Below are 21,856 nucleotides of genomic sequence, written 5' to 3' on the forward strand. Positions count from 1 at the left end.
AGCTTAGTGATTGGAGAAAAGAAAGATTAGGGGAATAAAAATGACAAATAGAATCCCAGTATGGGATGTTTCAGTGAGTATGCTATTGTTTCTCTGTTGCAGCGTTTTTTCAAAATATATGCTTCCACTCATTTAAAGGAGCAATTTGTAAGTTAAGGCCAGAATTTCAGTTTAAAACATAAAAAAACGATTTTAAAATGTCATTATTTTAAGATATTATTGTCACACCCACATGCCCCTGCAGCAAGGGTTTAGGAAAAATGGGGCTTGAGCTGAAGGTATTGTCTTAATGCAGCATGAAATGAGCCACGTTCAGTTAAGGGCAAATTCATATTTTTCTGAGCCAAAAAGCGTGCTGGTTGTGTTAGGTTGAACTGTTACCCTGGCCCAAAGCTTTTCCAATAAGCTTACATTATGAAGATGTGGCTGTAAAATGGTGGATATATTTTTTTTAGCATCACAGCCCCAGAATCAGAATTTGATCCATTCAGTCCAATAACATTTGGACAGTCTAGAAGAGCCACTGCATGAAGTTATTTCATTCCCATTCAAGTTAGTGGCACGCTTATAATGAAATTATCCACTCGGCCAGTGTAAAGCTCTAGTGACATGCTCTATGCGCCACGCCATCCACAACTGGATTGTCTGGAAGATCCAACACCACAACACGAAACCCAAAACTGGTACACTGATCCCACCTACTGTGATAAGAGCAACTTTTGCCATTTGTAGCAGATAAAGGCCAGACTCAAATGGAACAGCAGGATCTAGCCCCTATAGCAATGGAAGGCCCTGCCCACTTTGACAGCATCAAGCCTTCCAGGTGCATTTGATCTGCTCCATGTTGTGGCAGCAGGCTCCACCCCCCTACTGCAACCTTGTGTGCTGCTATCTAGATTCAGAGAGCTAAGAGCTAAGTTTCACCATACATGCTGATGACAGTGCCAAAAAAGAATAATGCAGTTGCCAACCCTCAATATCTTTTTGACCTGCACATCTAAAGTGTGCCATGCTGCAGGTTTTTCCTCACTCGAATCGAGGACTTAAGGACAGAGAATGTTGTTCACTTTACAGTTTGTTAAACCCATTGAAGCATGTTATTGTGATTTTGGCCTATATGAATAAACTTGATTTGATATGATTTAAAGAATGTATGATATTTTGGATAACAATGGTCTAGGAATTTCCCTAATGTGTCGTCCCTCTCCCTCTTTCTCTCCTCTCCTCTCCTCCTCCAGCTGAGTGAGGTGGAGGTGAATGGTCAGATTGAGCAAGTGTGTGAGCAGGTCTACAGTGAGATGCAGGCCCAGGCCATGGAGGCTGCCATGGACAGCATGGACACCATGGACACCCTGCCTATGCCAGGATGCTTCAGGATGCGAAGCCACAGCTACGTTAGGGCGATCGACCAGGGCTGTGCTGGGGAGGAGGAAGGAGAAGGGGGGAGGCCTCTGCTTCTGCTGCCATCCTCCCCACCACGCACATCTGCCACCACCGTCAGAACCATCCAGAGCAGCACAGGTATGGCGCTCTTTGGCAGGAATGGATGATAAGATGTTCCTTTATTGATACCCCTTTGGAGATTTTCACAGAGGCTATACGTGTTTGTATCTATCTTCTTTAACATTTAACACAGGTGTGGGCCTCATGGAGACAAAAAGTATAGTTCTGAACCACTGTTTTTTTAATTTAACCGACTGATCCGAGTCTGAGCACTTTTTACTTGTATTTTGTCATGATCAACCTTGAGTCGTCAGGCAGTGATTTTGCGGAGCAAGGAGAGTTTCATCTGCTGATAAAGGAGGTGTGGAATTATCCTCATCGCTTACAGGTGGTATTTTTAAATATCAGTTATCCAGTTTGATATGCTGTTAGGTACAGTGCTGTGAAAAAGTGTTTGCCCCCTTACAGATTTCTTTTGTTTTTGTTTTTTTTGTCACACGTAAATATTTAAGATCATCAAACTAATTTTAATATCAGGGAAATGAGCTATCCAAACCAAAGCACTGCAGGCTTCACTTGCCTCAGTTAAAGTTGTAGTCTGTAACAATTTTTTGTTATATATGCTAAAATTGTCATTATGATCTGACAGTAGAATAAGATACAGGTCAGCTGTGTAAAAACCCAATGTCTGTGGCTCCACCCAGTGGCTGTAATTTAATTTGCAGGAGTACGCTGCTCAGTACAACCAATCAGAGCCAAGGGGAGTGTCTGAGAAGTGTCAATCACTCTTGTGTATACCCTGCTGGCAGCCCCCCTCCCTTGAGCAGCGCACTGGGCAGTGCCCCTCCCCCGCACAGGCGCAGTATCTGTTCTCACCTGGTCAGATACTTTCAAGCCAAAATTGTAAACAATGGTGGAAACCAGACAACAACAACAACAGAGCCGAAAAATGCCCCACCATTGCCCACGTCAAAGAGAAGAAATACGAAGACTGAAGAATAAAAGCAGTGTAAAAAGAAAGAATTGGACAGAGCCTGAGATAAAACAAGGATAAATATCGGCGCATGATTTCAGAGGTGGAGGGAGCTGTGGGATTTGTAAGGACTCAAGAGCGACGCAGAGTTAGCGGCTTTTCATTCTACAGTATGTTTTAACCACAAGGCTATGGTAGAAGTGGTTACAGTAATACTTGCAATAGCGCATATGGCTGTACGATGTTGCAGTCGAGCTACGTAGCTTGTAGGTTGTATGCTAACTGTGGTGTTAAGCTCTGTCTTTATGGCTACTGGTTAGCAAAAGAGTCTTTAGAGTGACCGGGCAGTTATAATGTTAGTTTGTGTTCAGTACACTCTGAAGTGGTTGAATTGGTTTAGCGAAATAACGTTACTCTTGCTTCAGAAAGGCAGCATGGCATTGCACCAGGTATTGATTACTTGGTAACTTTGTCTACCACGATGTGAGGAATATTGTTTGTTACTCGGGATATCAACAGTGACTCGGCATGAGGCACTCGTCATTGTAATTTAGTTGTAATGGTCGGAAAGAGAACAATTGGGACTCAAAAAACAGTTACAGACCACAACTTTAAGGTCAGTGTTCATGATTCAACAATAAGAAAGAGACTGGGTAAAATGGCATCCATGGGAGAGTTTTTGTGCAGGAATTTAAGACAAAAGTTTTCAGAATTTTCATTTTACATGGCTGTCATCTTTGGCTTCCTTCTGAAAGTTATAAATCACCCATTTTACACAGGAATGTTGGCATTTGGGAAAATGGGGATTATTTCTCACAGGAAGTCACAGCATGTATGCCTGCAGTTGCGGCTCAACATGCCCAGTGAGATCAGCTTCAGGTCTAAGAGGTCTACCAACCACTCAGGCTTGCTCAGTTCAACAAGACTGTGACCTCTTTTCAACAAATGCCTTGCAACAGTCACACTGCTAAGCCAGAGCACATCAGAGTGGTATGTCCCCATAGTGTGTATCAATTTCTGTGTGGCTCAAAAGGATGAAGTGGAAAGGAAGTGTGGAAGGAGGTCAGCCAAAACACTAAATATAATGTGAATAAAACTTGAATTCAATCATGGGATGTTCATTAGTTACTCACACAAGTGTTTATCTTCCCTAATCAACCAAATTAATTTACTGTACGTTAGCTGTAAGTTAATGAGCAATGGCACACATCAAAGGTGTTAGTGTCTGTTTGTCTGAGCTGAGGTCAACCTCTCACCAGATTCTCTGTTTTTTCAACTGTGGCTCTGCCCTTGTGTGCCGCCTAGCATCTCTTGATTTGTTTTGACTGAGAGACACATTTTTTTTTTTTTACATCAGCCCAACCACAGGATTTCAGTTGTACAAAAGCATCAGGCACAGCTCCACCATTTTGAAAACAGTGATAATGTCATAAGACTCATCATTCATTATTTTCTAAATAAGCGTCATGTTTTCTTGGATTCCATATGCCTGACATCACTGTGAAACTCAGAGCTGATGCTGAGAAGGTCACTACTGGGGACGTCTAAGTTCACAAGATTCAGAGACGAACTTGCTGTTTATTAAATTCCAAATATCATTTGATTGGTTTGACAGGAGTCAAGTAGAATAACAGTCTTGCAAAACAGACACCTTCAATCAGTATATGAAATAAATACATTTCTTTTATGTTCTATTACTTCAACCTTCAAGGCTAATTTTTTTTCGCTACCCATTCCCTCTGTCCTTTTCTCCCTGACTAATCATTGTAACATGCACACTTGCTGCTGTAGTCCTGGAATAGTATTCAGATCTGTGATAATATGCAGAGCCAAATTAATCAGCTCCACAGTTCTCTCAAGAGAGCTGACAATTATCTGGCCTCCATTTTCTAAGTGACTTCTTTTGGTAGAGTCTCATGAGATAGACTGTTAGTTACATTTATCACCTGCATAATTACAAACATGGTAGTTCTGATATTTTTTTTTCTTTTTCAAAAAGATCTTTTCACTGGCCTTTGGATGTCAGTCAATAGTCGGTAGTCGGTACTCCCCACCCTCACTCTGCTCAGATTACAACACATAATAAAAAGGAAAGGGGAAAAAAAGAAAGGAAAACAGGGCAGTAGCAGTAGGGACAAAAGAGGACTTTAGAGCAAGACAAAATCGTGGTTAGCTTTAATGTTGAATCCTCTTCTGTGTCTAGTGAAATATAGGTTGGTGTACTCCAAGAATGAGTTTTAAGGTCTCTTGGAATGATTTCTTTGAATCTATCAAGGAGAATGAGGTTTCTCCAATTTGATATAATATAGGATGTCCTTAATCCATTGGTCATGTAAATGGAGCAAATGTGATTAAGTAAGATCAAACATCTGGCCAAGTTGAGAAGGCTAGGGCCTGCTGTATAAAAACAGAGAGGCCGGTGTCTCGTGGAGCACCTAAAAACAGCAGATAAAAACTTATGGGAGATGACCACATCGTCAAATCGTATAATGGATTCGATATAAAATGTTGTATTGAATTATCCCATGGTGGGCACAAATGAAAGAGAGCCCATGGTTTGACAAATTAATTGAGATGCCCTTCTTTTGTTTACAGTCCATATTCAGGAGAGAGTTGACCAAGGTTTGAGGGGTTTCAGCTGTATGTTGTCAAATTCTATAATTTGATTTAAATAAAACATGAGGGCTTATGTAAGGGATTGTAATAATAGTCACAATGCTATTGTTGAACCAAGTCTGTGCTTGAGGGTTTAAAAAGCTTGTTGTTGAGTACTGAAGCAAAGGAAATGGGCCTTTACTGGCCAAATTGCTTTCTAAATTGGATCCATATTTTCAGTGAGTTAGTCAGAACCGAGTCAGTGTTAATGAAAGTGATTGGAAGAGGAAGCTGAGACTATACAATGGAGTGAAAGGAGATTTGTGATGCCAGCAGGTAGACTGTCTGTATCACTGCCTATCGATAATGAATTTCTGAATGTTGGCATTTTTTTTCTGAAACTTTTTTTTTTCTTTATTAAATACTACATATTCCTAGATCATTGAGCTGATGGGAAGTTTCTCCACAAATTTGTTAAATAGTTAATATCTGGCTTACAGAGAATGTTTGTATCCAGTACTGTGTACTGAATGTTGTTTGACAAGCTTGTAGATACACATTGAGAGTAAAAGCTTTCAAAAACTGGTCTGACCTTGCAGTCAGTGGTTAAAGGTGTCATTTGGAAATATGGTCCAAATTAAAGGTAGGTCCACAAATATATGGGGCAGCATAACACCAGAGGTACTGACAACTGCTGCTATGATGATTGCATACATATTAACCCCCTTTAATGACTGACCTTATTCAAAAGAGGATATATATACTGATCAGGGGTGTACATGGTCTGCAACAATGCTGAGGTAGGTGGTACGTGTCAGAGTAACATCCACATGGATGGCAGGACCCAAGGTTTCCCTGCAGAACATTGGCCAAAGCATCACACTGCCTCTGCTGGCTTGCCTTCTTCCCATAGTGCATCCTGGTAACATGTGTCCCAGATAAGACATAAGACACACATGCACCCAGCCATCCATGTGATGTAAAAAAAAACGTGATTCATCAGACCAGGCCACCTTCTTCCATTGCTCCGTGGTCCAGTTCTGATGCTCACATGCCCATTGTTGGCGCTTTAGGCAGTGGACAGGGGTCAGCATGGGCACGCTGACTGGTCTGCGGCTCTGCAGCCCCATACACAACAAACTGTGATGCACTGTGTATTCTGACACCTTTCTGTCAGAACCAGCATCAACTTTGAGCAACAGTAGCCCTTCCGTTGGATTGGACCACTTGGGCCAGCCTTGGCTCCCCATGTGCATCAATGAGCCTTGGCCGCCCATGACCCTGTCGCCGGTTCACCAGAGCTCCTTCCTTGGACCACTTTTGATAGATACTGACTACTGCAGACCAGGAACACCCCACAAGAGCTGCAGTTTTGGAGAAGCTCTGACCCGGTCATCCAGCCATCGCAATTTGGTCCTTGTCAAATTTGCTTGAATCCTTACGCTTGTCCATTTTTCATATTTATACAGCATATTGAAGACAGTTGTTACAGTCAGGAGGTGATTTACAGCTAATCTGACTGCTGAGACGAGAACCCATGGCAGGCAGGGACAGAAGAGGCATGATGCATAAGAGGAGGGAGAGAGAGCAAGAGTGGGAATTTGGCATCAGCAGCTGTTCCCACATATTACCCATCTGCAAAACAAAGCATTATTTTATAGAAAACATGAACAAACAGGGTTCAACTTGAAACAATGTAGGCCACTAGTTTAACAGGGATCAAACCTCATTTTGGTAGTGTCTTCATTTTAATCTGAACTGCAGTTTTGTAGATTACATAAGTAGAAAACTGTTTGCTGCAGAGACCCCTTTGTGGAAAAGGCCACTCAGTTTTCTTCTTTCTTTCTTTTTTTTTTTTGTTGCTTGTTTGTGTCTAACGGCTATTGCAAATGGGCAGATGGAACTGGAAGATTATTGGAATATGAAAATATTGCGCAGCTTTGTGCTCTTTAAATGCCTAAACTGTATCATTTCAGGACATCACAGTGTAAACATGCACATTTTTAAATGTCTTTAAATGGTTTTGTTCAGTGATAAACTACATGTATACACTGGATCAGCCACAGTGCTGCTATGTGCTAAGAGGCAATTTGATGTAACTCACACTCTTATACAACACCATGTGATTACACACCTAACAGGAGAAAGGATTACACTGTAATCTGGCCTCAGGTTGCAGTTACATGCACAACTGCACTCTGCTGGACAGTCTTACAAAAAAGCAGAAATCTCATAGAGATAATCTTGTAAAAGCAAAAAAAGGCTGTCTTCATGCGTGATATTCAGATGAGAATATGCCAGAGTGGATGCCACAGGGGACTTAGCATAGTGTCGGCTGTTTGGTATTAGGATAGTCTTTATTTTCAAAGTGCTCAACTGGAGATGACCTACATTTGCAGCTCCTCTGGGAATTCTTATATAGTTACCCAAGAGGATACATGGACACACATGCAGATAAGCACAAATGTGTATGTATATATTATTCAGTCATGCACTCGCTCACACAGTGTCACACAACAGTACAGTAGATGGATGGCTCCACTTCCACATGACTGCACATTGTGCTGATAAATACTGGTCCAATGCCCACTGAACTGAATTATCCACCCAGGCTCATTGTACAACTGAATTATCAACACAGGACTTGAACAGCTTCATTGGCATGGCATTTAATTTAGTAGATTTGATGAACATGAGTTCTACTCCCCAACACAACAGGAATCATCCAGTCTGTGTGAACAGACAACCCACCAGATGACAGAACGTCCAGGTGTTTTTTTAATTTCTTTATTAGTTCTTCTTGGTGCTAAGAGTAAATGTCATCAACCAAGCAGCATTTAGTCTGCTGCAACACCATATACTGGTACTGTCAGTATACACACATGTAGTTGTTTTTCTAAAAAAACTTGTTTGGTGAGAGTCTGAAGTTTGATTCTATTAGATTTATTTTTAACAATAAGTTAGAAAAGTTAGCTTTTTCATGACTTTTAAAGGGAGTTTGGTACAGTGGCTTTGGAAATTCAATTAAAGCTGGGGTTGGTAAGACTGGAGAAACCAGCAAGATCCAGTTAAAATTTTGAAAGAATCTTACCAAAAAGATCCCATCACCTCCCATCAGGCATCACTCCAGAGCCACTCTTCCAAAATACACAAATATGTACTGCCTAAAGACACCAACACTAATTGTCCCATAGCTCTCACTGGCCAGCTGGGAGATGTGTGTTAGCTGGTAGTTAGCTACTTTCTTCAATCTTTTAGCTTCTTTAGTCAAATTAATACATAAATAAATCACTATGTTGAATATCAAAATCATATAAACCCAAGTAGTATAAGTATAATTATAACTAAAGTAATTTGGAAAATGTGCTTTCTTGCTCAAAGCTAATGCTCAGACTTGTACTACGCTCTTGTCTATACACTCTGACACTGTAGCCAGTAGCTGGTTATTTTAGCTCTCTAAAGCTCAATAATGTGTAAAAATAATTTGCCATTTATGCGCTGAACTGTTTATTTGCTGGCAGCATTAAGTTCTTGCAAAAAAAATTAAAACATTTTAATAATACATATTCTTCATCAGTGCAAAGAAGTCTCAACTTTTTGTACAGACAGACAGATGGATCAGAATCACAATGCCTTTATTTTCATTGTAAGGTCAGCATACAACAAAATGAAAAATACAGGTGAAAAACTGAGAAAGCAGAGTCAGAGGTTTAAATAGTAAAATACAACTTAAATGAGGTCAGTGTGAGTTAAGAAGCAGAGCAGGCTGATGAGCCATGTAAGCCCAGCTAATCACCTCCTGTCTTTTTGCTTCCTCACAGATCCAACTTTCCCACCAGCCCTCTCTGTGTTCTTCATTCAGTTGCTGAGGGCACACTTGACATTAGCCATATAACTGTCTCCATATCCACACAAAGAAAAGATACTGAGAGATTAGCATTCATGTAATACACTCGGAAGAGCCTTGGAATGCCTGCTCAGTGTGATCTCTGATCTGTGTTGTAGTCTCTCCAGTTTCTCTGAATTGTGCGCTGTCAGACGATGCCAAAAAAGTCAGAGAGAAACAAACACAGCAACACAAAATGCAGGCAGGTTTAGGGTGTGTCTATAATGACACAGACTGTAGAGATTAAAAAGGCTAATTTTTTACAGCAGTAGACCATATTGCACGTTGTCCCTCCAGGTTTTGCTGTTCAATCAGAAGGCAGTGAAATTATAACAATATGTCAGAGTCTCTAAGTTAATACAACTTTCAACCTGGAACCCAGCAGCATAACTTTATCCCAGAATCTGAGTTTCCCATCCTGAGCATAGCATGGCAGGAATATGGCTGCCATGTAAATCTGGTCTGGTCTGGCTTGTACTATGGCTCAGCAAACGCTGTAAGCTCTCCAGAACCTTCTTCTTCCACAAGGCTTAGTGGGAGCAGATCTACAGTCACCATTTTTTTGTGTGATTCTAGTGAATGAGGTCATACAAGATTGGATGTTAATTCGTCTCCACTGTTTTCTCCTTGAACGTGGTGAAAGGTGAAAATGGTTAATCGTCATGGCATTTGTTCATAACAATGATAAACAAGTTTAAAATCACATAGCAGGAAAATGTAGCCTATTGTGTAGTATGACCTAAGCCTGAGCTAGCCTTGCACAGAGCCATGGTTCCTGACATCCACCCATGCTTCAAGTCCCGTTTGATTGATTTTCAAATGTGTTGGAGGTGATTTCAGTGTTTCTGACACGAGAAAGATGAATATGTATACAGTGTATTGTATACTGTTGAAAAGGCTGTCATTTAAAACATCCTTGGTTCATCTCCAATCAGCTACAAGTAATTGAGCCTCAAAACCTTTACCAGGATCTACACAAAGCTGCATTTCAAGTGTTAATAGCGTGCATCAAATTAAACATCAGGCTGGTGATGGATACTTACCCGCAGATGGAAGTGGCAAAGTAGCCGACTTTGACCTGACATTGATGCTGGTGGTCATGCAGACCAGTTGAGCTGATGGCTTTTTGCCAAGTCTGAGATAAATGTATCTGATCAGTGAAGAGGCCAGGAAGTGGATCTTTTACAGATGGCATTATACAAGGTCATGACTCATACTGGGAGACTGGTGCAAATTAGAGAAGGAAAGGAGTTTTGCATAGTTTGATACAAAAATTCTAATTTAAGTAGATGCCCCATACAGGTATAGCCTGTACATATATATATATATATATGATATGTGAAGACAACAAGCTCACTCTCTTGTGTGGGAGCCGGGCAGAAGTTTTCACGGACTCCTGAAGGCTTATGAGGAAAGATGCAATGTGAAGTGATACTTTAAGTATCCAGGCTTAAGGAAATCAGGAGGTGGGGAGAAGCACTGCTGCAACTGAGAGCTGAGAATACTCCATGTAGTTCAGAGACCTGAGGCCTGTGCCACTAAGCAAGCTCAACATCCAATCACAATAAGCACACTAAGCAGTAACACAAAGGTAGTCCAATGCAAGCCATCAATGTGATCATATAATTGATAACAAATCATTAACTGTGTGAATACTTGAATTAATAGACTTAGAATATCACTGTGCCATCTTATGGGTACAGTTAGATCTAACTATACTTATATTTGTGGGTAGCACTTATAATTACAGCACTGTAATAACATGCTAATAGTGTGGTAATAATGAGGTAATAGGTAAGTAACACCATGTAATTACCTAATGTATTATAATTATGTATTATTATTATATAATGTTATAACCAGATAATAGCTCATGTTCCAAACAGGTATACCCATTGTTAATACCAAGCTATTATCTGATTATTACTTTGGTAATTACATGGTGTTACCTAACTATTGCCACACTACTAGCATGTTATTGTCATGTGCTGTAATGTAAAGTGTTCTTTTTATGACATGCGTATGGCAGTATTAGCTTTTTCTCCCACTTTGTGCTACCTCACCTGACTTTCTAATTTTGCTTATTACAACTTACAGTAGAGGTCTCTGCCTAACAAGTAATGTAAATATGGGTCCTGATAAGTTCCTTTTGCAGTTGACCTATATGGTTGTTTTTCTGATGAGGACAGGCTTCCTTTGACATACAAGCAGCCAAGCAGTTTCTCAACACTTAACATGTCAGTCAAAGGAGCTGACTGCTGAGAGTAAGAGCAAAAGATCCCCCTCTCAAAAGAAGCCCCAGTGAATGTTTAGCATTGTGTTGATGCATCAAAAACCAAGTGATGAGCTGCCCTGACCCTGTCCAAAAGCAACCCGCATATTGTGCTGAAACACTTGAATTACGACAAGCCAGCTCTGTCTGGAGACAAGCAAAGAGAGAAGCAATGGGTTCACCACTGAGGAAGACTGATTCAACAGATGGGAGGGACTCCACTCTCTCCTCCCTGTAACTTTAAAGGTTAAAAACCACCTTCTATGAGGATAATCCTCATATTTCTTGTTTAGCCCTTAGGCACCCTCACAGCCAACACTCAACGTTTGTTTTTAAGTTTCAGAATTACAGAAAGATGGAGGAGGCTCACAACAGATGTGAAATGCCAAGTTTGATGTATCTACAGAGAGGGGCTCTTGGTAATTACGGCACACTAACCCTGTCAACTACAAATTATGATATATATTGACAACTTGAAGAACAATTCACATTGAGACTAGATCATGCAACGCATTGTGGAAACAATTTAGTACTGTGTGAAAATAATCGTTCGAAGGCATGGTCCAGTTCACAGACAGTTCAGTCAGGAGAGACTCGTAGTTTTTTGAGTGAACATGAAGATTTATCGCCATGTGTGCAAAAGAGAAGGAGAAAGTCTTTGGCGGTTAGACTCCATTGCGATGAGGTAACGGGAGGTGATGAAGCGATGTGTACAATAGGAAACCCCGATGGAGTCTAGACACTGGTGGTGGGGGTGATGGAGGAGGAAAGATCCTGGAGATGATGATGATGATGGGGGAATCTGGCGAGTAGAACCTGGCTACTGGATGAAGAGCTAGAGGTGGATGTGGTGGAGGAGGCTACACGAATGCCTGTAATGACAGCTGACAGCAGAGAGAAGAGTGGTTTTAAGTTTGATAGCGGAGACATGATTGGCTGGTTGAACTTAAGCTGAGCTGTTACAGTTGACTGTCTTGTTTTCACTCCCATTTTTCATGAGTATCAGTATCAGTACAAATATCTCAATCTGAGAGACTCTAACTTTCAAATACACGCCTGTGGGGGCAGTGTTATGATCTGAGGTGGATTCAGTTGGTCGGGTCTAGGTTCAGCAACATTATGAACCCAAAAATGATCATTAATGAAATTAAGCTTATTAATGAGGAACACATTAAACTACCTGCACTGTAAGAAACAATAAAAGTGTGTCTTTTAAGTGTCTATTAAGAGAACTGTGTGCAATTACACTCGGGCACATCAATTTATATGATTATTTAAATCTCTCAGTGACTCTGTGTTGTAACTAAAAGAATATATAGATTATGGCATGTTTGGGGGCAATGTGCATACACAAATTAATCTGACCTCTCCACAGCTGTTAAAGCTGGCTGACAGCTGATCCAGCTGTGATCAGCTGCAGCCGTCATCAGAAACGATCACTTCACTTGAAACTGCAGAGGAATCCTCGGTGAGAGAGACTGAGACACGAGGAAAAGACACAAGTGAGGGAACTGTGGATGCAATTTAGGTTAAATTGGATGCACCCCCTGAGATGGCAGCTGTTTGACAGCTCATTGGAGCACATAGGAGCATCTATACCCTACCACAGCCAATGTGTGATCATGTAGACAAGTGATCTTTCTCCCCTCTCCGAGCAGGGTTTTGCCAGCCTCCAGATGATTGATGCATTCTGTAGCCAGTTACATTTCCAATCCAGCAAAATATAGTTTATATGAGCTTTTAAAGACCTAAATTTAAAAATATAGAAGTGTATGTAGTTTTATGCATTTTAATGACTGCAGAGTAAATTACAACCAACCACTGAACTGAGCTCTGTCTTATTATTCTATGCTGGATGTTGTTATTGAAGTTGTTATTTTCAGGATATTGCTCATGCTCACAGCTCTGCTGAAAATCCCAACTGAGACCGTCTTATTATTGTTGATATTTTGAGGTCTGAGGTTGAGTGCTGTACACACTCTTTCAACTCTTCAGTTAAAGGAGTAGCACAGGTTTACGGACACACAGCTGCAGTTTGAATATTTATATTGACTCTGGATTTAGTTTTTTAATGGTTGAGTTCAACACATTCCTACTTCACCAAAGACAGGGGCCAGAGACATTATCATCAGTACATTAAATTGCAGACTGTCATGTACTGATCAGCAAAAACAATTAGCTGGCTAGCTAGTTAGCTACCGAGGTGGTCCTTTTCGCGCCTAAAGTTGTGAAAAGGACGGTAATACATTGAAATTAAGTGTTCCTCTGTTTGGAAAATGTTCAACTTTTCAATCTGGTGTTAGATGTGAGTGGGAGACACTGCAGCAGTTGATTCAATGTATCAAAAAATATGCTTCAAATTTCTTTATTGACATTTGCCTTTGCTGTCTCACTTGCCCTCCCCCCTGCCTCCACTCTGCAGACTGTAGTTCTGCGTCATTATATCTTTCTTTTTGAAAGTCTACCTGACAATGATGTCTGCTCAACACACACACACACACACACACACACAGTGTTTGCTCTTGAATTTCAGGTGTAGCTTCTTCTTCTTCTTCTTCTTCTTCTAGTCAGGTATGCCTCAACACTCACCATAAACAATACTTTTTGTTTGGGTGTAGCTTAACGGGACCACAGCTTACAGTTTCTCTGACCATGTGTTGTTGAATGGTAAATAAGTTAATAATAACAAACAAATAAACCTTACACCTTGAGCTCTTTGGTCCTCTCAGTGTGCTGTGCACAGTGCTGTAGAGAACTAGTTTACTATATGAAACTTGGTTTCAGAGTCAGAGAGTTTTTACATTTGTTCTCTTCAGTGGTGACAGTTACGAGGTTAATATGTGTGTGTGATAGTGAGAGCCAGAGACAGTGTGTTGCAGCTGTATGTGGCTATGTACACCGCTCAAAAAAATTAAAGGAACACTTTGAAAACACATCAGATCTCAATGTGAACAAAAAAATACGTTGGATATCTATACAGATATGGACAAGGCAATGTCTTAGGAACGAAAGGATGCCACATCTTTTAATGGAAGTTTTCAGAGGGCTTGATTGTATAGACACCCTGAAGTGAAATAATGATGTGGCAGGATAGTCCATTTTGCCATGTAATTTCTGCAACTCAAAATGCTTCTCAATATCTTGTGTGGCCCCCATGTGCTTGTATGCATGCTTGACAACGTCGCGGCATGCTCCTAATGAGACGACGGATGGTGTCTTGTGGGATGTCCTCCCAGATATGTGTAAGGGCATCCCTGAGCTCCTGTAAAGTCTGAAGAGCAACCTGGTGGCGCCTGATGGACCGAAACATGATGTCCCAGAAGTGTTCTATCGGGTTTAAGTCAGGTGATCGTGAGGGCCATTCAATTGTATAATTTCCTTCATCCTGCTGGAGGTCAATCTATAGGGCACGGGCAGTGCTCAACCTGTTCCTCCTCACACAAAGGAGCAGATATCGGTCCTGCTGATGGGTTGAGGACCTTCTATGGACCTGTCCAGCTCTCCCAGGGTAACTGCCTGTCTCCTGAAATCTCCTCCATGTTCTGGACATTGTGCTGGGAGACACATTGAATCTCCTTGCTACGGCACGTGTGGATGTGCCATCCTGGAGGAGTTGGACAACCTGTGCAACTTCTGTAGGGTTAAGGAATTGCCTCATACTGCCAGTAGTGATAATGACTCTGGCCAAAACCAGCATTAGTGGAAAACCAGCCAAAAAAGATCTAGAGGGAGAAACTTCAAATGACCTCCACATTCAAAACTAGCCCTGTTTTGGGGGGTTTTCTCACTGTTGCCACTCTAGTGCCCCTGTTGTTAATTCCATCAACACCAATACAGCTAAAACTGATTAACAACGCCCTCTGCTATTTGACCGACCAGATCATTATCAGACAGGTTCAGTTGACCTCATGCCATACCCAATGAAAAAAAGCGTTCCTTTAATTTTTTTGAGCAGTGTATGTTTTTCTTCCTAGCTGGGCATTGATATTCAGATATTTATCAGCAGCTAGATGCAAAGCTAACAAGCAGGTTTGTTCCCCCCTCAGGGTGCATGTTATTTATGAACACACAAGCATGAATGAATGTCATTTCATGTCTATTTTTGAATTTTCTGGAGCCACCGGCTAAATAAGAATGCACATATGGATAAAATGAAATTTCTTGTTTACCCTGCAGTATGGAATAAGAAAGAAATGAATGTTAGTCTTAGTGAAAGCTCCACCAATGGACCTGCAAAGGACAGATTCCAGTTCAAAGCAACAAAGGCTTTGAGGTTTTTCACACTACAGAATACAGCCAACTATAGTTCAATTGAACCAGAGTAAAAAATCGTGAATCAACCTTTTAATACACTACTGTGTTTTAATAAAGTTATTTTATTTTATTTTATTTTACTTTATAATGCCAATTCTACAAAAGTTTTCTCAATAAACTTTTCAATTGGACCAGGTCTAGACCATATTGAGGTTTTAAAATGTAAAGTATCAGTTCTCCCAAAGTGTATTTAATTGAAACAGCAATGGCATGAAACATTCCTAACTAAATCAGTATTGAATTGAATCAAGTCAAATTGAATCAGACACAAACCTTGTGATTTGGAATGGAAATGATTTAGGAAGTCAGCTGCAATAAGCAGGTAATTCAACTCATATGGTTTAAATTTTTTATCAAAAACGTTCTTTTCTCCTTCTTATGTTTTCTTTCTTCATAGTTTCATCTTGCATCACCACCTATAAGAAAACTCCTCCACCAGTGCCACCCCGGACCTCTACCTGCTCAACAGCCTCCAAGCCCTACATCTCGATCACAGCACAGAGCAGCACAGAGTCAGCACAGGTACTGCACAAAGACTAATCTGCCCCTCATGTAGTTTTAGATCATGAGTACATCTATTGGTTAAATTATGTATCCAAAGAGTAAGGCCAAAACTACCTTTAGGACGTATAACTCAGCGCTGGAGGTTCAGACACCTGCTCCAAGATGCGTGTCCATTTCCAAAAATACAAAGACGAGAAAATTCTAAGTGCTGTATTGAGAACAAATGGAAGTGTTTCAGTATTTTTTTTTAAGATGTTTCACCTCTCATCCAAGGGGCTTCTTCAGTTCCAACTAACTAGAGGGGAGTTGCAGGCTTTTAAACTCTGTGTGGGAGTGTCCTTACAGTTCAATGATGGTCGTTCCAGTTTGAGATAGATGGATCACAAGATGTTCACATTGTTGTCCTTTAATGAAAGATTTTTCTCCTTCTCCTGTAAGTAGACAGCAGAGTCGTGACCTGAGGAGTTGGCCCTCCTGTGTTGGCCATTCATTTATGGAGAGGCAAGCTAGCGCTTAAAAAAAATCAAACAAGCTAGCTCTTAAAAAATTGTCTCTTATGAATGTAAAGTCTCCAGTTTTCAAAGTGCAATTCATTCTCACAGGGTTAAATACACAGCTATGTAGCAAATAATAAGATTGTGTCTTGAAAGCAATGTTCCATTTCCGAAACTGACCAGGATGCATACATGGAAGAGGAAGGACCGAGAGGTGACATGACCATCCAATCAGGGCTCAGTAACTCAACAGAAAGCATTGACAGCATGAAGGCATTGACAGCTGCCATAGAAGCTGCTAATGCACAGGTGAATGCTTTTCTTATTCCTTTTTTTAAATTGTGAAGTGTATTGTCAATGGACAGATCAACATTTGCTTTCTGCCACCCAAAATGTTTCTTTGTATATAAACATGTTTCATTGTTTTTCTGAATATTGTAATTATAATGGACTTAATATTTGGATTTGTGTAGGTCCATGGGCCTGCCAGCCAACATGTCAGTAACAGCACCATGACAGTCAGCACCCCTACCCCAATTTTGACAAGGAGGCCAGTTGTTGAGGACCACCGGGATGATTACAGGAAAGAAGCACTCAGGAAGGGCAAATGTCTCTCCATAGGCATCCAGGTAATTATGAGACAGCAGTGGAGATCAAGAGAAACAGAAGAAACGATGGGTTTCTTTTACAGTTTAATTTACATTTAACCCCAATTTGCTCCTGCTGACCGCCAGAGAAGAAATCTGGGCAGAGATCTTGGTCAGTCCCGAAGGTCCAACCAGATTATCTGGTAATGTGAGCAGTGTACTGATCTAGTCTTAAACCTCCAAAGTGCCCCAGATATCAGGGCCTAAGATTGCTCACCAATAAATATCAAATGTGTTTGATATCAAGGATTCAAAATCTGGGTGGCCGCGATTGTCATCATGTCAGTACTTTCACAATAACCAGTGAGAGAGATATCCTTCATATTCAGACCAATATTAGCTAGCATACTACTGTCGACAGATAATAAAACCAACAGCACCTCCTGTTCTCACTGAACGATAAACAGCCCATACTGGCAGTGTTCGACTGACCATTTTATCATCCGGACTCGTTTCATATGCTTTTCGTTTTTTCTCACTGAAAACTTTTAACGTTACTAGAGCAAGTTGTCCGTTTATTCACATTTGAGATCACATTAGAGAAATGGCATGATAATCTTAATAATATCCTGTAGTGTGTAATTCGCCATTATTTTTACATCTTGCAGTGTGTGCAGGTTCGAGATTAGAGAGAAGATTATCTGTGAAGATTCTCTTTATTTGCTAAGCAACCCAATTTCACTGTCCTATAGTATGAGCCCAGCTTTAGACATTATGTAGTCCCTGTGTATATGTTCCTGCATATTCACTTCTACTTACAAGTCACTATTCCCTCCGCAAATCAAGAATACTTTGAAAAAGCAAGACCTGGTGTTCACATTCACTCACCATCGAAAAACTCAATCCTCAAAAAATTAAAACCACTGACCATGAAATGAATGACATTGATCAATGATGAGTCCAAATGGACCAGGAAATGGGCCAGATGGATCCTGTTACTTGGTCCAACACTTCATGAAATATTAGTCTTCAGTGTAAACCTGAAGCGAGAAATGAGCTCAAAGAAGACCAGAAGAAGAGAGGTGCAGAGTCTGGTTCCTAAAAATTATGTAAAGGTGTGGTCAGAATCGTATGAAACTCTTTGCCCCCCCAAAGAAGTGCACTTATGGCTAGTGTGATCCTTCGACTATATGATTGATGGAAATCGATCAGTGCTGCCCTTCATATGATGTATCTGATTTAATCATGTAGTTGCAATTGGCACTCGCATTTCCACTTTAGACAAAAAGAAGCCAAACACAGTTTTTGATATTCAATACTTTGATTGTATTATTTGTCATAATTATGACAGATTTATACTGTCTCTTGTAGGTGGATGGACCAGAGGAGATTCCAGATCCAGAGGACCCATCCAAGTTCACCTCTGTAGGGGTGCAAGTGGAGGATGACAGAGGGTGAGGCACACTTGTGTCTTTATTTATCATCTTTTCTTTTTCTTTTGTGACCTTTAGTCCTGTATATACTTTAGCATTTGATATATAGAACACACGAACAAGGCTGGACATTTGGTTTCAGAGCAAGCAAGAAAAACACATATCTGTGAATGTAGCTACTGTAGCACATCTAAAGAATTACCATCCCTGCAGTGAATGGGCGTTCAGTTTGAATATTGACCCTCCTGTTCGGCTGTAGGACTGTTTGTATCTAAGCGCATTTCATCCATGCAAGACTTTGCCCAGTAGAAATTGGATGGAGTGAAAGACATCAATGTGTCTGCACTTCACTGCTAACCTGTTCTTCGGTAGCCTTGTTGCATTGGCAGCATGCTAAACAAAGTAGTCCAAATATCCCTCTTCTCAACAACATCTTCCAGCTCCTCCTGGGAGATCTGAAGAAATCCACAAGCTAAATGAGATATATAGTGTCTCCAGCTTGTTTTATCTCTCTTACTACTTGGCCTAGAAAACCTCCAATAAGATGCACCAAGGTGTCAAGCCGCTTGTATCCACTTTTTTTTCAGTCACTACTCAGATCTCAGGGACCATAGGTAAGTGTTGGAATGTAGATTGCTAAATCAAGAGCTTCATCTTTACACTCAGCTCTCCTTTCACCACAATGGTCCAGTACAACATGATGCTCCACCAATCTGCCTTTCAAACTCATGCTCTGTTGTACCCTCACTTATAAACAAGACCTTGAAATATTTCAAGGTATAACTAATTGGGTAACAACTCTCTCCCAACCTAGTGGGAGCAGTACTCATGGTGGACCTTTAGATGCAGATCACAAACAAATTCAGTAACAAAGGATGATCCTGCAACATTGGAAATCGTGTTTGACTTCGTGCCAAGGATATGGACACTCACTCAATTTCTATGCGGAATGAATGATTCATAGAAAAACCATACTCCTACAGCTCCCTGGACAGGGGTATAGTCGGAAAGATGGACTTTATTAACTTTATTTAACTTTATTAATCCATCCATTGTCTGTAACCGTCCGTAATTGTCTGTCCCTTTTATGGGCTCACTGGGTTTTTTGCTGGAGCCAATCCCGGCTGTCTTTGGGCGAGGGCAGGGTACATCCTGGACAACTCACCAGCTCATCACAGGGCCCTCACATATGGCAGAGACCGCATATCAGGAGCAATTTGGGGTTCAGTATCTTGCTCATGGATACTTCAACATGCAAGCCAAACTGCTCTACCCGCTGAGCTATAGCCTAATCCCAAAGGGGAAATAATGTTATCAAAGCAGTGAGTACATTAAGTACAAATACAATCAAAATACAAGGGCACATATCGAAACAATAAAGTACGATATACAATAAACTGTTTAACATTTAACCATACCTCATTTAATAAAATGCTGAGGTATGGTTGAGTAGAGATAAGATGGTTTAGGTGTTAACTCTGCATCCTCCACACAGTACATGCTGGTTGGATTCAGCACTTCTTCAAAGTGTTCTTTCCACTTCACCATAGTATCGCCAGTCAGGGTCTACAGTTCTCTGCTAGGATGTTTGGAGGACCCCAAACAGAGACTTGGAGAGGGTCATCATCACTGAAATATGAGTGTGCTACTAACAAATCCTTCAATCCTCATCTTGAAATTGTTGCATGAAAGCAAAGGAAAAAAATCTTGGTGTTAAGTATTTACTGTGAGTCTTCTCCTTCAGGTATCGTCGGTTCCAGCGCTCCAACAGTGTGACAGCAGCTGTACAGGTAAGCTCCACTGATGCTGTTTTGTTATCAAGTGACTCATCTAAAATCATTGCCTCTTCCAAGTGTTTTCCAAGTCTGTTTAATGTTAATTAATGGACAAAAGATTGGAAAGGAGATTTTTATACATCCAGTGTGGAACATTTAGGGACAGAATTGGAATGTCATATTCATTCATTCATTCAAATTTCCATTAATGTATAATCACCTAAAACTAAGAATTATATTTGTTTTGGTTAGAATCAACCTTTATCTACAGAGTGTGTCCTCTTTCACAGTGTCTGCCATGTTGCACTACCATGTTTCCATAGTAGCCCAGAACGGACAAACCACAAACAAAAAGTCACCTACTCTACAGAGCGTCTTAAGCCTTTTTTGTATTTTTTAGGGAAATTGAGATGAGGAGTGTTACGGCCCAGCTCGATAGGGGAAAAGGCAGCAACATAAAACCAGATGTAATTGGTAATTTAGAGTTATTTATTCGACAGAAGCGGGATCGTCAAAAAAAACACAACCAATAAGTGAAGGACAGAGGGCCTGCGAGTGCTGTTAAGTCAAAGAAACAAATATAACCAAAAGAGGACCTGTAAAACTGAGCTACTGTTTTAAAACAAAATGAAAATAAAACCTCTCTGTCTACTTCCTGATTACTCCAAACAAAAACACAGTCAAGACAGCACCCCTCTTCCTAGTGGATCTAACAAAGAAAACTACACGTGTGTATGATCAGTACTCTAATGTGGCTAAACCTGGCCCAGTCCGCAGACAATTAACAAGTGTCTCAATCACAGGGAATTCAAATGTCCGTAAAATTTCGGGAGACACAGTGGCGTGCTGCTCAATAGAAATCACAGCCGCCCCGACTGCCATGCTGGCCAGAAATGTATAGCCACTTCCGCGAATTGCTCCGTCCCGATTGGTGCGTCGTCCAGGTGCCGGTCCACTCAGAGTCCCTCAGGCCAAGAAGGGGGAGGAGCACCCACATTCTGAAACAACACCAAGAGACAGGCAAACACACACACACACACACACACACACACACAGAAAAACGGAGGCAGTGCTCGGCGTTGGCCGTAACAAGGAGTCGTCAGTTGTTTTCAATCTGCAACCACATTGTTAGATGTCACTAAATCCTACAAAATGGCCTCAGATTCTGTGGCAATTAGGCCTTGGGCCTTGGTTTAGTTTTACTGTGGATCCAGATCCAAGGTCAGTTTTTTAAGGGATTTATTAACATTGTGTAACAATTAAGAAATCCATTATCTCTTGACCTACTGCTTTGACTTTCATGGAAATATTTGGCGCATGTATCACATGATTGTACCTATATGTATTTTGAACTAAATCCAAAACCAGTAGCCAATAATAATAAAATAATTGATAATATTTTCTGTTGATAAATCATACTTGTTGATATCATTGTGCAACCTTGGTAGAAGTGTGCATGCCCAGATTTTTCTCTTGTATAAAATATATTTTCTTTGCAATATTAATTTTCTATTTTGGGTGTCTTTTGAGAGTTAACCACTGTGAGGGTCCCATCATATTAATGACTGAACCCAGCGGTG

General features: G+C 40.7%; 1 protein-coding gene across 11 annotated transcripts in view; it reads left to right on the plus strand.

Moving 5' to 3' along the window:
• The window catches only part of LOC115572321 (disks large-associated protein 1-like), a 122,004-nt gene that overhangs the window by 81,425 nt on the left and 18,723 nt on the right, over positions 1 to 21,856 (plus strand). For all 11 annotated transcript variants that reach the window (XR_003982074.1, XM_030402255.1, XM_030402257.1 and 8 more), the window contains 6 exons: positions 1,239 to 1,521; positions 15,881 to 16,005; positions 16,665 to 16,790; positions 16,955 to 17,110; positions 18,440 to 18,522; positions 20,246 to 20,291. Coding sequence is in view for 10 of the 11 variants with exons in the window: in XM_030402255.1 (XP_030258115.1) it covers positions 1,239 to 1,521; positions 15,881 to 16,005; positions 16,665 to 16,790; positions 16,955 to 17,110; positions 18,440 to 18,522; positions 20,246 to 20,291 (819 nt within the window). In the remaining variant the exon portion in view is untranslated. The remainder of the gene's footprint in view (positions 1 to 1,238; positions 1,522 to 15,880; positions 16,006 to 16,664; positions 16,791 to 16,954; positions 17,111 to 18,439; positions 18,523 to 20,245; positions 20,292 to 21,856) is intronic.

This window comes from Sparus aurata, chromosome 21, assembly GCF_900880675.1.
Source record: "Sparus aurata chromosome 21, fSpaAur1.1, whole genome shotgun sequence".
Classification (NCBI taxonomy): domain Eukaryota; kingdom Metazoa; phylum Chordata; class Actinopteri; order Spariformes; family Sparidae; genus Sparus; species Sparus aurata.